At 46.3% G+C, this 15,154-nt stretch overlaps 1 protein-coding gene across 1 annotated transcript in view; it reads right to left on the bottom strand.

Annotated features, from left to right (window-relative positions):
* The window catches only part of FBLN1 (fibulin 1), a gene marked incomplete at its 5' end in the record, with an annotated part of 51,122 nt that extends 38,027 nt beyond the window's left edge, over positions 1-13,095 (bottom strand). The window contains one exon of the mRNA XM_081331851.1: positions 13,014-13,095. Coding sequence (XP_081187977.1) covers positions 13,014-13,095 — 82 coding nt within the window. The remainder of the gene's footprint in view (positions 1-13,013) is intronic.
* Positions 13,096-15,154: the final 2,059 nt, after the last annotated feature.

Here is a 15,154-nt window from a genome sequence, read left to right as displayed (position 1 = left end):
AGCTGATCACTGCTGGGTTTGGCTGTCTTTTTTGGAGAAGGTTTGACGAGCGCCAGCTCACAAAAAGTGGTGTAAATAATTTGTAATAGGTGGGCTTATATGCAAGAGGCAAGAGAGGAATTATAAACTATTGGAGGTTTTTAAAAATATGGCAGTTTAACAAGAAACTTGAAACCCTGTATTGTCTGGAGAAAATTCAGTTGGCAGCAATTCACTATTGGTTTAAGGGATCCAAGAAATAACTTAATAACTTAAATCAACTCGATGGCTGGGATAAAACAGCCATCAAGTCAGCGCAATCTTCCATTATTCTTGGATACAAGATTCTGGGACAGCTCTAGTTATGAATCAGAGGTCAAAATGGATTAGCTGATGAGGAATTGTGGTCTAGACCGTGATAAAAATCTAGACTTGGGAAAGAGTAGAGAGATCTGTTTTGCAACACCCTCAGGCAAGCCAATGACTTCACAGCCCTGTATTATATAGTCCTGAACCCATCCAAGAAGAATTAAAAATAGATTTAAATATGGCTCCAGATAAATTACCTCCTGCCACTATACACCCAAACCTTTTTGCCAGTTATTATAAATTATTATTATTGCCATCTCTCATTAGTAGAAGGAGAATCCTGGCAAAATTGTCTAATGTCACCTTGAACTTTTAAATAGATACAACCCAGAAAACAATGCACAGAAAATGGGAAAAGTAGAGAAACAACTATCTTGTAAAATACTTATTGTCTTCAAAGTACTTCTGATATTTGTCCAAGCCTTCATATACTCCTTTTAGAGCCCTTCCGCCTTTTTTGAGAGGAGAAAAGCAATCATGCCCTATTAAGACCTGGCTTATTTTAATGAGATGCTCCTTCTCTCAACCTCTATGTAGAGTTTCTCTTATGTTAAGGTCTCTGCAATGATCCAGTGTTACCGATCCAGTGATTGTGTGTCTTCCACGCCACGCATGGCTTGGGCTTTATTTTTATTTATTATCATCTCCCCTATAAGGTGACTCTGTGGTGGCTTCTGCTCTCCTTCATTCATGACCACAGAACCCTGGGTTTAGCAGAGGTGTTATGTATGGGGGTTTTAGCAACAGCTCGACAATTACCACCAGGTGGCGATGTACCGTTACCGTACTGGCTGGTTAGCTTCCGGCGGGAGATTCGGATGAATGGATTGGCCGACAGTGTACCTGGCAAGGTATATAAGAGGTACAGGTAACCCCCTTTGTTCAGTTCGGTGCTACCCACAATAAAGAGCTGATGCTGTACTCTTCTGCCTGCTGTCTGCCATGCGGCCCAGAACCCACTACACAATAGTGGCGACGAAGGTGGGATGCTGCTTCACTCAGAGCTGAAATCACTAGCTGGAATCACTAGCTGAAGTCACTAGGGAAAGGAGGAGAAGAGCATCTTTCTCCGATTCCCTTCTATTGAAGCAGCATCCACAGGACTGAATACAGCATGGCAAAACTTGGTCAGATCCGCAAATTCGACGTCAGCCATCCTGAACGCTGGGAAATGCATCTGGGCCAGGTCGAGGGATACCTGATGGTCAACTGGATCACTGAAGACCGTTTTAAAGCAGCAGCCCTGCTGTGCGTCAGTGGGCCAGCCGTTTATGATATAGCTGTTGGGCTGTGCTCACCGGCAGCTATCGGAACTGTTTCCTACAACGATCTCATGGCTAAACTAAACAAGCACTTCATGCCGCGGAGGTCCGAACTGTTCTGGCGTTACAAGTTTGTCCAGCGGGTCCAGTTACCGGGCAAACCAACGGCCGACTTTATAGCGGCCATGTGACAAGCCGCCCGTCTCTGTAAGTTTCCCGATTTAGAAGAGCGGCTTCGTGACCAGATCGTTTTTGATCTAAGTGAAAAGCGGCTGCGGCAGAAATTGCTCGTGAAGCCGACTATTAATCTCCAAGAGGTGCTGGACGAGGTCCTGGCATACGAGGCGGCCAGCAACTCAGGCCAGACCACTCACCGACCCAGCAGCAGCTCTGGGGGATCAGTCCACCATGAGAGCACTGCGTACAGCGGAGATGACGAAGATGAAGCGGCTGAAATAAACACGGTACACCGGAGGCCGGACAATCAACAAAACCAACAGCGCGGAGACCAGGGGGCCCATCGGAGGCCAACACTATGGCAAAAATACACTGGAGGGTTCGGCGCCAAAACTGCCTCCGGAGGAGGAGCGACCAGTCCCAAGTGTGCCAACTGCGGAGGAAACCATGCAAGGGCGGCCTGCAGATTTCGCTCGGCTAAGTGCTGGGTCTGCGGGAAAACAGGCCACATCACAGTGGTCTGTCGGAGTTGTTCCCGGGACGAGGATGCGTTGCCGAAAGGTACTAGAAAACCCCTAGTGACCACCTCAAATTCCTTCGTGCATCTGAGAGCCGTATCCCACACTGGGGTCCATCGGTTGCTCACCCCCAAAATTAAATTAGAGGTCCATTTGCAAGGCGTGCCTTGCAAGATGGAGCTCGACTCTGGGTCTGCCGTCTCTATAATTTCTTATGAGATGTTTAAACAAGTGTGTGGCCGGAGCAAGCAGTGGGCACAATTAAGACTGACCAGTCTTAAACTAACTGATTTTCAAAACGCACTCGTTAAAATTAAGGGGGAGGCCACCCTGTCGGTGGGGTTCAGAGAATTCCGTGGGCACTTGGAAGTCTTAGTAGTCGAGGGCCGGAGGATTAGCCTAGTGGGGCTGGACTGGTTTGGGGCTGTGGGCATAAGGATCTCTGGGATCCATAGCACCCAGGCCAAGAGCCTCGAATCCATCTGCAAAACGTTTGCAGATGTATTCAATGGCAAGTTAGGAAGGTACACCGGGCCACCCATTAAATTCAAATTGAAGCCCAATATCATGCCCGTTAGAATTAAACCCCAGAGAGTCCCCTTCACTCTCAAACACAAAATTGAGAACGAATTAGATAGGCTAGTGGAACAAGGGGTGTTAGAGCCAGTAGAAGGGGGAGAGTGGGAGACCCCTATAGTCACCCCACTGAAGGCTAACGGAGAGGTGGGGATCTGCGCTGACTGTAAGTGCTCTGTGAACCAGGCCCTGAATCCGCACGCTTACCCGGTTCCGACGGTCAGCCATGTCCTCGCCTCTCTCCAGGGCAGTGCCATCTTTGCGAAGCTGGATCTCGCGCAGGCGTACCAGCAGCTCCCGGTTACCAGGGAGACGGCAGACGCCCAAACCATAGTAATGCACAGAGGAGCTTTCAGAGTTAACCATTTGCAATTCGGTGTCTCTGTAGCTCCAAGAATTTTTCAGGAGGTGATGGAGAAGACTCTGAAGGGCATTCCAGGAGTGTGCCCTTACTTTGATGATGTCCTCATCGCTGGAAGCTCTGAGGAGGTATTGGCTGAGAGACTGCAGGCTGTTTTAAGCAGATTCCGCTCTGCAGGGCTCAAACTCAAAAAAGACAAGTGCAGCATTGGGGTGACATCCACAGAATTCCTAGGGTTCAGGATTGATGCCAGGGGAATCCACCCTGTAGAATCCAAGGTAAAAACAAGGGGGAACTGCAAGCATTCTTGGGGCTCATTAATTTTTACCACTCATTCCTCCCACACAAAGCAGCCATAGCAGAGCCTCTGCACAGGCTCCTGGACAAGAAGGCTGCATGGAACTGGACCAAGATCCACGACAAGAGTTTTAAAAACCTTAAGGAACTACTATCCAGTAATTCCTCTCTCACCCACTTCATAGAGTCAAAGCCCATCTGCATTGCTTGTGATGCATCTCCCTATGGAGTGGGCGCAGTATTGAGCCATTTAAAGGAGAACAGGGAACAGGGAACAGGGAACAGGTGCCCATTGCATACTACTCCCGCACATTGTCTGGGGCAGAAAGGAATTACGCCCAGACTGACAAAGAAGCCCTGGCTATAGTGGCCAGGGTCAAAACCTCTATGACAGGAATTTTACCATATTCACGGATCATAAGCCTTTATTGGGGTTGTTCACAACAGACAAACAAATCCCTCAAATTCTGTCGCCTAGGATGCTCAGATGGTCCATATTCCTATCTTCATACACTTACAAACTGGTTCACAAACCAGGTAAAGAGATGGGCCATGCAGACGGGTTAAGCAGGTTGCCCTTAGCAAATTCAGACCCTGATCCGGCACCTGCAGCCCAAATTCTGACCATCCAGGACCTACCCGAGTGCCCCTTACAGGCAAAAGACATAGCTGCTGAAACAGCAGCAGACAGAATTCTGACTAGAGTTCAGTCTTGGGTGGTCAAGGGGTGGCAAGAAGAGTCCAGGCCCGGAATTCCAGCCTTAGTTTAATAGAAGACATGAACTGTCTGCTCACAAGGGTTGCCTTTTGTGGGGAAGTAGAGTCATTATTCCCGAGACACTGAGAAACAAAGTCATTAGATCTCTACACGAAGGACACCCGGGTATAGTCAGGATGAAAGCATTAGCTAGGAGCTACCTGTGGTGGCCAGAGTTAGATAAGGCCATAGAGGAACAAGTTAATAGTTGCTATGACTGCCAAAGGTCCAGACCAGCCCCACGCACCTGTACACAAATGGGAGACTACACACACACCCTGGTCCAGAGTCCACATTGATTATGCTGGTCCTTTCCAAGGACAGCTGTTCCTAGTGGTGGTAGAGAGTCATTCCAAATGGCTAGAAGTGATACCTGTCAATAGCATGACTACAGCCAGAACTATCCAAGTGCTCAGGGGGCTCTTTGCCACACATGGCCTCCCTGACATATTGGTCTCAGATAATGGGCCTCAATTCACCTCTGCTGAATTCCAGGCATTCACCAGAGCCAACTTGATTAGGCATGTCACAGCTGCGCCCTTCCACCCGTCGACCAACGGATTAGCAGAATGCATGGTACAAATGACCAAGGACGCATTGAGGTGCATCATCAGTGGCGACTGGCATCAAAGGTTGGCACAATTCCTGTTAGCTCAACACACCACACCTTGCACGGCCACGAGAAAGAGCCCAGCGGAACTTCATTGGGGCCGGCGCCTCATCACCAAATTGGACAGGTTACATCCCGACAGAGTGGAGGCAGAGACTGAGCAACCCAAGCCCTCTAGAGAACTTCTCACCAATGACCTGGTTTGGGCACGGAACTATGGGCCGGGACATGCATGGATTCTGGGGGGGGTTGACAGGACTGGCCCCCTGTCCTACATTGTAGGGGTGGAGAGGGACTGTCAGATAAGACGACATATAGATCAAATCAGGAAGCGGGTTCCTGAAAGGTCACAGACCAATCAATCCCAACAACCAACAGCAACAGGACGGGAGGAGAGCCGGTCCTTACAACAGGCCCTGGACCATCATGACAGCATAGCTGCAAGGACTGACCCTGGATTGGGTCAACCAGGAACTCTGAGCCAGGACTCTACCACTGACTCTGCTGTCCCGGTTGAAGAGCAAACTCTGAGGCGGTCTTCCAGAGCTCACAAGCCACCTGCTTATCTCGCAGACTATTTTCAATCTTGATGGGGGACAGGCCTAGAGTCAAGTCATAGTTGCCATTAACCATTGTAACTGTAGGAAAATAGTATGCATGATGTTTTGTATTAGATATATTGTTTGTGTTGCCATTAGCCATTGTAACTATAGGAAAATAGTATGCATGATATTTTGTATTAGATATATTGTTTGTTCTTTTAAGGGGGAAGGGGTGTTATGTATGGGGGTTTTAGCAACAGCTCGACAATTACCACCAGGTGGTGGTGTACCATTACCGTATTGGCTGGTTAGCTTTCGGTGGGAGATTCGGATGAATGGATTGGCTGAGAGTGTACCTGGCAAGGTACCTGGCAAGGTACAGGTAACCCCCTTTGTTCAGTTCTGTGCTACCCACAATAAAGAGCTGATGCTGTACTCTTCTGCCTGCTGTCTGCCATGCGGTCCAGAACCCACTACACAATAAGAGGGAAGCAAATTCTCACTGAAGAAGCTTCTCGATGGTCCAGAGCAGCTCCAGAGCTCAACGCTGAGGCAGAGAAACGGTGGGCACCGAACGTGCAGCGCTGCTGAGCTTTCCCTCCGCAGGACGTGGCAGCCTCTTTCTTGTACTTTTTGCTAAGAGATACCACTCGAGTCCCATTTGGACTCAAATGTTCATTTCTTGTCTCCTAGCAGCCCTTTGCTTAATCCCATAGTCCCAGCCCTCCGCTACGGACCGCACACCCTAACAGGAACTAGCAGCTTCACCGTTTGGGAGTGCTCTTTTACAGAGGCTGCAAGGGACGGCTAGGAGCACAGGGTGCAGCAGGTCTGCCAAACTCCTACTCCCCTTAGCTCGCTGCACTTGAGTGATTGATTACCCATGATCTACACTTTGGGCAGAGGCCATCTTGACCCCTGGGACATGGTTTTACCAAAGCTTGGAACTGTGCCTGGTGTAAAAGGCAGCACTAGATGCTACCCTGGTGCAACGTGAAGGGATTAAGGGGTCCTGCCTGAAAGATCTGCCCCACCTGGGAATTGCCCTCCAGCACATTTTGAGGAGCCCTGGTGGACAAGGAGCTGTCTTCAGAAGAGCATCTCTTGCTGGAGTTAGAAGACTAGGGAGAGGAAGTCCTGAAAAGAACCAGTTGTCCAGTGGTGGAAGGATGGGGTTCTCCCCACTTACCAACTCCAGCAGGAGAAGCTCTTCTGGAGATGGTTCCCTGGCTGCCGCTTCCCCTTTATAGACCAAAGCGAGGAAACCATTCCGCAAGGCTCAAACTACTTTCCAGGTTTTAATCTCCTCAATTTATCGCCAAGATTGTCAATAAGTGATGTGGTCATGAAGTGAGTGAAGCTCAATTTTACAACCTTTTTGCTGTGGTCATTAAGCAAATCACTAGAACCGTTACGTGAATCACCACCGATGCTAATCAGATGCAGCTTCTCCCGCTGACCGCTTGCCAGAGGCTGCCTGGGAAGGCTGCAAAGGGGAAAGCCGTCGCTCTCGGGAGGCTGCAGCCATCAGAAAAAAATGCCAATTGCCAAGGGCCTGGATTTTGGTCACATCATTGTTGGGATACTACAACAATCATAAATGCAAGGACTTATAAGTTGTGAGTCACTTCTTTCAGCGTGGGCAAAACTTTGAATGGTCATTAAACAAATGTTTGCAAGTCAAGGACTACCTGTAGTAACAGAAACTTGCAAATCTGACTGTATTTTGTGCTGCCAAAAAAGCTAAGGTATTAGTTGACGTAGGCTGCATCAAAGACGGATAGTATACCAGTAGTATCAAGATTACATAAAGTAATAGTACCATTTTATACTGGTAAGGTGAAACTTTTAGTAGTCAAAAAAGAGACTTGACAACCATTTGTCCGGAATGGTATAGGGTTAGGTCACCATGAACTCAGAGAGCAAAATGGGCATTGCCAACAAACTCGGAGTGCTTGGGTATGGTTAGGAGGCCACTGACTTTTCTAGGCTGCCCTATCTATGTTTCCTGATAAAATACATGGGAAAATCCCATTGGAGGAAAATTCCACTTAGGGTTAGGGTTAGGTCACCATCAACTCATAGAGCAAAATGTACATCGCCAACAAACTCGGAGTGCTTGGGTATGGTTAGGAGGGCACTGACTTTTCTAGCCTGCCCTATCTATGTTTCCTGGTAAAATACATGGGAAAATCACATTGGAGGAAAATTCTACTTAGGGTCTCCTCCTGAGCAGGGGGTTGGACTAGAAGACCTCCAAGGTCCCTCCCAATCCTGTTGTTTTATGTTCTGTGTTCTCTTCTTCTCACCTCCCAATATCCCTACGAATTAGTCGGAGCTGCTTGCGCATACTCTACCTTCTTCTTGTTTTGGACTTAATCTACGTTTTTTCCTTCTCACTTTGGTAACAAATCTGATCTAGCTCTATCCAAATCACTTCCTTTTCCCTCTACATCTCTGAGAGAAGCTTGAATATCAATTACACAGGAAAAGAACATCTCGAGGCTATGGAATGAACTCCCAAATAGGATGTGTTTGACTCAGGCTCTGCCACAATTTTAGAAATGGTTAAAATCTTTCACGCCATTTTTCACTGCTAATGATTGAGGTCAATTGTATTTTGAAATTCAATTGATTTGCAGTAAATGTTCAATAGATTATATGATGCAACCAGACCTGAAACTAGTTCTTTTTACAGAAAAATGGAGTGAACAATTGCAAATTACACAACCAATGAAAAACTACAGGAACAATAGTTTTAGAAGAGAGTACAGTAGAGGAATTTGTGTACTTTTTGAAAATATTTCCTAAAAATAGGAAAACAGATGAAAAAATTTTAAGCAGTGGAAATGTTGGGACAAAGGTAGTAGGTGGTATGTGGTCTGGGGCAAGGAATGTCTGCCAAAAGTTAAATGTAACTGGAAACGCTATATGTCAGGAAAAACATCAAAGTAAATTGAATGCAGTGGGAATGAGTTACTTAAGAAGGGGTGTGTGGGTAAACAAGGAGAAATTGATTCAAGAATGAATGAGCGCCAAATGGTTGTGAGATAGATATAAAAGTGGAGGATAAAAAGGAATTTTGGGGTCATTTGGTCATGGAGAGTGAATAAATTGCAAAACAAATATATGAAGGAAGCATGACCGGGCTGAGAGGAAAAGAAAGACAAGAAAATCGGCACTGTTAAGGAATCAATGTGATGTTGAAAATGTGAGAAGTTGAAAGAACAAAGGCGGGCGGGGGGGGGGGGGGGAGGGGCACAGCACATGGAAGAAGGTCCAGGAAGATTAGGAATGGTATGATTGTAAATCAGTTCTACTTATATTGATGTATCTGGTTATTTCTTACTTCTTCTGCATAACTTTAAAGAAAAGTGGAGTGGGCTCTGTGTGTGGATATGGATACAGGGGTACAGGCTTTGTTCTCTCTAGGAAGGATGGATGCAGATCACTTCGCTGATAACAAAGATGAAGAATAAATGCTATCATTTTCAAATGTAGCCTTACACCCAATAGAACTATACTTTAGGTAAAAATTGTGGATGGGAGACTTTGCAGATAGCATTCTCTTTCCTAATCTTTTTTGATAACCCAGTCTATGGAAACGTTAAAGATTGCTGAAGGTTTTTATTTAGTCTATGCTCTTTTCTTCACTCAGCTTGGAAAAACAATAGGTCACCAATTTCTTTAGGCACTCCAAGACAAATACAAGAAACCTATTATACAATTTATTACTGTAATTAATGTATAACTAACCTTTGCCATTAAATGTGTATGTGCACACACACAAATGCACATTTGCACAAGGTTTTGGATTTATTTTCTGCTGCTAACAACCTGTAAACTGACTTGCTGAGCTCAAGGCACAGGTTTCCAGTTTCTTAATGCTACTACTAATTTGGCTATACTATAGACCCAGATGCAATGGAAGCCAGCCAAAGAATGAATTTTGCATGCACCCGTCCAAACCTATGCAAGGTGAGAGCACCTTTTGTTTTTGTTTTTTTGGTTTTGTTTTGAAATTAAACCAAAAGGTACACCTCACAGCTACCACAAAGTTTTTTTTTTAAAAAAAAATGTCCTGAAAGTAAGAATTACGTTCCTTCACAGGTGTAATCCATACCTTTCTACTAGAAAAAAAGAACGGCTGGAATAGGAGCACATGCAGAGACACACCCTCCTTTCAAAGGGAGAATTGCAATGTTGGTGAATGGGCAAATTCACCCAGACTCCATGCAGAGTTACAGAAAAGTCATTCAATGCCAGTGGAAGGCAATTGAAAAGACCAGGAGAGAACAGGAATCATGCAGAGCTACAGTAAACAAAACTCCTGTTTAAACACAAGCACACTCTGGACTCACAGAAATCTGGTGGTAGAATTGACCCCAATGCAGTTGAGTTTCTGTTTTTTTGTCAGGCTTCAAGAATCAGGACCACACATTAAGTTCCAATTAAGATGATTTATTGCTCATGCCTATGCACAAGAATCTAGCCAACTAATGGTCAGCACTAAATTGGCATTAGATAAGGGCCAATGGAATTCAAGGGACTTAGACCATTTGTGGCTGTGTACAGATTCTAGGCTGATTCCTCTCTAGATCTACCCCACCATGATCTGCTTCTCCTTCTCCTACAATTATTACACTACCTCCCTTTCCTATTCACTAGAGTTTTCTGAAATTTGGATTTGTTCATCAGAATGCAAATAATAAATTTACAAGATAATCTAGCAAATATCTATGCACATTGCTTGTGAGTAGGTGTATGTGTCTGTGCATATAAATATACTCAAACATAGAGTTATTGTTGCCCTTTTACTACAGTATATTCTGTACTGACAATTTCAATCACAACTTTATAACTTCAATAGTATGAATTGGTACTTTCTTGCACACCTCTGAGTGATAGATACATAGAAGTATTCAACTTGCAACCATTCGTTTAGCAACTGTTTGAAGTTACAATGGTACTGAAAAAGTGACTTATGACGTGGGCTTTCATTAACTTTCTGTCCCACTGAAGTTTCTCCAGCTGCCATGGAAAACATGCAGTCAGTATCAAGAGGAACATTTTGCCTGCCTTATCTAATAGTTGACAGCTGCTCATTCTTACGGACAGGGAAGCTGTTGTTTTTGAAGTGCCCCAAATATTCTAGTGTCAGAGTTTGCAAGCAGGGAGTGACTATTCATCGAACTGGAAGCAGATGCCCTAGCCTAGCCCAATCCCTGCTCAATACATCAATTTCAGAAAATATAAATCTGTCAAATATCCATAACTAGGGTTATGTGATATTATTCCCACAATAACCCATATTAGAAGTTACTAAAAGCTGACACCAATCTGATGCCACAACAATGCCTTTATTTATTTAAAATTCTAATAAACAAATTCATATTTCAGAGGCTTTAGTTTCACAGACAGAATTAGCCTAAGGAGGACCATAGAAATAACAGACTGATTGGTTAATTACACACTGGGCAGGAACAGATTGCAAGAGTGTGCTCGCAAGGACTTGGATAGACTTTCTACAATTAATAGGAGCCAGAACCGGTTTACTATAAGCAAATTACAGCAGACCAACTCAACTCCTTACCAATGTTTCTCTATTTTGACAACTTTAAGATGGGTGGAATCAACTCCCAGAAGCAACTGGAATATTTTTTTCATTTATTTGTAAACTGCCTTTATTATTTGCAAATAACTCAAGGCAGTGAATATATCCAACATACCTTCCTCCTATTTCCCCACAACAACTCCGTGAGGCGAGTTGGGCTGAGACTGAGTGACTGTCCCAAAGTCACCCAGCTGACTTTCATGGCTAAGCCAGGACTTGAACTCATGGCCTCTTGCTTTCTATTCTGGTGCCTTAACCACTAGGCCAAACTGAAGTTGAAGTCCACACATCTTAAAGTTGCCAAGGTTGAAAAACACTGATTCTTGCTTGGATAGAGTTACTAGCTGAGTAGCTCAGGTGAATGCCACAGAAGCTGGAACCCCCCAAAAAAGATTTCGTTCAACACAGAATCTCATGGTGGTCTCCTGTTGAAATGTTGGCTGTTAGGTAGACTTACAACTGGGTGAATTATGGCAGCTGAAGAAGGCTCCCTGAATGGAGGGCTAGTCACTGAACTGGATGAGACATTAATGAAGTTTGCAGATCACCCAATGCAAAGCAAGCCACTGGTTGGCTAGGCCTCAAGAGGGACTAAGCAAGAGTTGGCTGCTCATTTCTCTATTAAAGATGTACCTACCGGTATGTCTAACATTGCCGTTTTGCCGTCACAGGTTTGTTGCCCTTTGGCATGACCAAAAAAGGGGGGGGGAAACACCTTAATCGTGGCAGATATCAGGTTTTCAAAATTTATACTAAAACATTGTACGCTAGTGTGGTTACGGGGGCATGAATTACAATGAGTTTAAAGAATGGAAGCCAAAGAAATGTCCTTGTTCTACTGGTTTTTCAAAATGCCACAACTGGCTATAAATTCTGGGTTGCGTTTTCTTTCCACATCATTGTTATTTCCACAACACTACACATTCTTAGTAAATGAGATTGATGAAAATGGAAGAGGCTGGCAACAGAATTCTAAACCAGCGTTTCTCAACCTTGGCAATTTTAAGATCCGCGATGGTGCAAGATGAATTCCTGGAGTTGAAACCCACTCGTCTTAAAAGTTGCCAAGATTGAGAAACGCTGTTCAGAGAAACACTAAGTCCTACAAATGTTCTTGAGGCCATTAGTCCCAATCTCAGAAGATCGCAATAAAATTCAAAGACAGCGGCTTTGTAACTACCCAGATTCTTGGCCCTAGTCTGAACACTGACTGAGGTCACTCTGCGATGGAGGGAAGTTCCTCTATACCTCCCTCAGGCCAGATCACGCTTGGGCGTTTTCCAGTTTGTACACAGATCTCAACTTCTGGATCGTGGAGAGAAAGACCCCCGTTTTCAGAACAAAGGAACAGATCCGTGCTTCACCTCGCAAGTCAGAGCAAGGCCGTCCCCAGCCCGGCGCCCTCTGCACAAGCGGCCCTCCCCGTTCCCAGGCCCCTTCTTGCGGCTGCAAAACGAGGATTTGCAAAATAGCCCGTCAGTTGGGGGGGGGGAATCTCGGTAATATCAATGCCAAAAGCACTTGAAAACTGCACCCGACCGGATCCCCTCGCTTCGCTTCAAGCCGCCACAACGCTAGCAGAATAAACCAACTCTGCGGGGCGGGGACGGAGAAGGGATCTCGTCCCCCGAAGCCTGCCCATTTCCCCCAGCGGTTCAGGCCTGCGGGGATCCGCTCGTCCGCTAGAGGGCGGCAGGAGGGACTCTCGCCTGGCTCTGCTGCCCTCCGGCGGCGGCGCGGCGTTTTGCGAGCCCGACGGGGCGGGGCGGCCTCTTGGCCGGGCGGGCGCGAACGGGCTGGCCGGCGGCCCCGAGGATGCCGCTGCTCGGAGGTCCCGCTCGCGCGAGTTCCCGATTGCGAAGTGGGTCCCCGCCCGGCTTCTGCGCAGCCAGCCCTGCCTCCCCGCAAGCCCGCGCCTCGTTGCAGCGCGGCCGCTCTGCTCGAAGCGTACCTTGTGCCCGGCCGGAGGGCAGCAGCAGGAGGAGGGCGAGGAGCAGCGGGCCCCAGGGCTGCCGGCAGCGCGAAGGGTCCATGCCTGGGGCGGGGGGGGGGGGTCGAAGAGAGGCCGTGGAAGCCAGAAAAGCGTCCCCCGCTGAAAGCTGCTCTCCCCTGCTCTCTCGCGCTGCCGGCGGCGCTTCCTCCTCCTCCTCTTGAATTCGTGGTTGTAATCACTGGTTTCACAGGGGTCCGAACCGCCCTGGACCGGTTGAGAAGGGAGCCTGTAAAAGGATTCCCGACCGCCGCCCCCCAACACCACCCCCGCCGCTAAAAGTAATTGGGGAAAGAGTTCGTCCAACGCCCCCTCCCTCCCAATTTATCCCGCTTGCATAAGACTCAACGCCGTCTGGAGGCCGGCCCTTTCCTGAGTGGGTATGTTGAATCCAGGGGTGGTCCTTCTGTCTTCCCCCCCCCCTTAACCAAAAACCACCCACTCCCCCTCTTTTGACTTAGAAACTTTCGGAAGCAAGGCAGGGGTTGCCGCGGCTTTCCTCTTTCGAACAGAAAGGAAAAATGCCTAAATTTCAATACCATTCTTCACGCGCAAAAAACCCCAGAAAAATAAACCAGACAGAGAAAAAAAATTAAAGGGGAGAGTATCCATGTTGCAACTGGGGTGGTTAACGGTTTAATCTTTGGAAAGGAGCAACATCTAACACAAACTGCCAGTAGTAACAGAAGAAAAGTGAGTCACTTTTTGTCCCAATGAAAGCACATTCAGATCTGGTTTTATCTTAAACAAGACACCACTCCATCGTGGTTCAAGCTGAGGATCACGGCTAAAGTCCTTCCATCTCCCTCTTCCGCTCCTTCAATAAGGAGGAGATAAGAGAGGTCAGATGTCACTTCAGGAATCATCCGGGTTTGCTGCTTGGCCACAGCTGGAGGGTGCATTCCATCTCCTGGGTCAACTCCTCTTCCAAACCTAATAAAGCACCTCAGTCCCAGGCAGGAGGTTTCATGCTAGTAAAGTTCCCTCCCCGGGATTAATAGGCCTTAAGGGGGCAGAAATGTGCAAGTGGCAATTTCTCCATTCCTATCTTAGTTTAGTACTTCAGTATGGAATTGCAAACAAGGCGAGCGTAAAATCATCAAGAAGTTAGCTAAACTCCAATTACTTCACTTGCAGGTAAGATATCTGTGTGTGTGTGTGAGAGTGTGTGTGTTTCTAAAAAGGCTTTACTAGGCCTATTGCAGCTTCCATTGAACAGGATGTTCAGAATCAACCCCTGACAACTTGTCTAGCCCAAATGCACTGCTTGGTTATCTTTTCCAGGCCCTTCCCAGGTATTTATGTCAGGCTGATTGGTGTGTAGTTTCCGGAATCCACTTTTTTCTTTCTTTTTCTTTCTTTTCTTTTCTTTCTTTCTTTTTTTTTGTAGATTGGAACCACTCCAGGATGGTCCTGGCAATGAAGTCATTTGGAGTGAATAGGCATTCTCCTCCAATTTCTTGCCTGTTGTGACCTGCATTCCTATTCCGTCTCCTGTGGTGCGGCTTTTGGTAAGTTGGACTGTTTTTTCCTTTTGCACGAAGACAGATGCAGAGAATGAATTAAAAACAGTTCTGCTTCTCCCCTCCTACTGGTTACTTCCTTGCCATCTTCTCCCATTAGTGGACCGATTGTTTCCTTGACTTTTTTCTTGTCTCGTACATATTGAAAGAAACTTTTTAAACGGCTTTAATGCAAAACGTTTGGACATCTGATTCAGCTCAGCAATCCAATCAGCAAACCATGTTTTATTTCTGTTGTGCTTGGCGCACAGAGCTCCTCGCCCCACTGCTTATTTACTATTCAGGCTGCTCCAAAACTCAGATTATTTGCTTTTAACTTGCTGACTTCTCCACTAACATTTCCAGGAATGGAGCCAAGTTTTGCTCAACTGCAGGTCCTGTTAGAAGTCTCTTTACCCTACCCAGTCAAAGGCATTGAACCTCGGTATCTGTGTATTACCTTTACTTTTCATTCTATTTCTATAGCTGTTGGACTCCTCCTATCACTGTTCTTCTGTAAACATCTTCTTCCTGTGCCTCTAGCCATAAACCCTTAAAGTTAAAGATTAATAATAGGAACACAAAAAAGAAAAGAAGGCA

This window comes from Vipera berus (assembly GCF_964194415.1).
Source record: "Vipera berus genome assembly, chromosome: 6".
Lineage (NCBI taxonomy): Eukaryota > Metazoa > Chordata > Lepidosauria > Squamata > Viperidae > Vipera > Vipera berus.
This window is presented reverse-complemented; position numbering and strand designations above follow the sequence as displayed.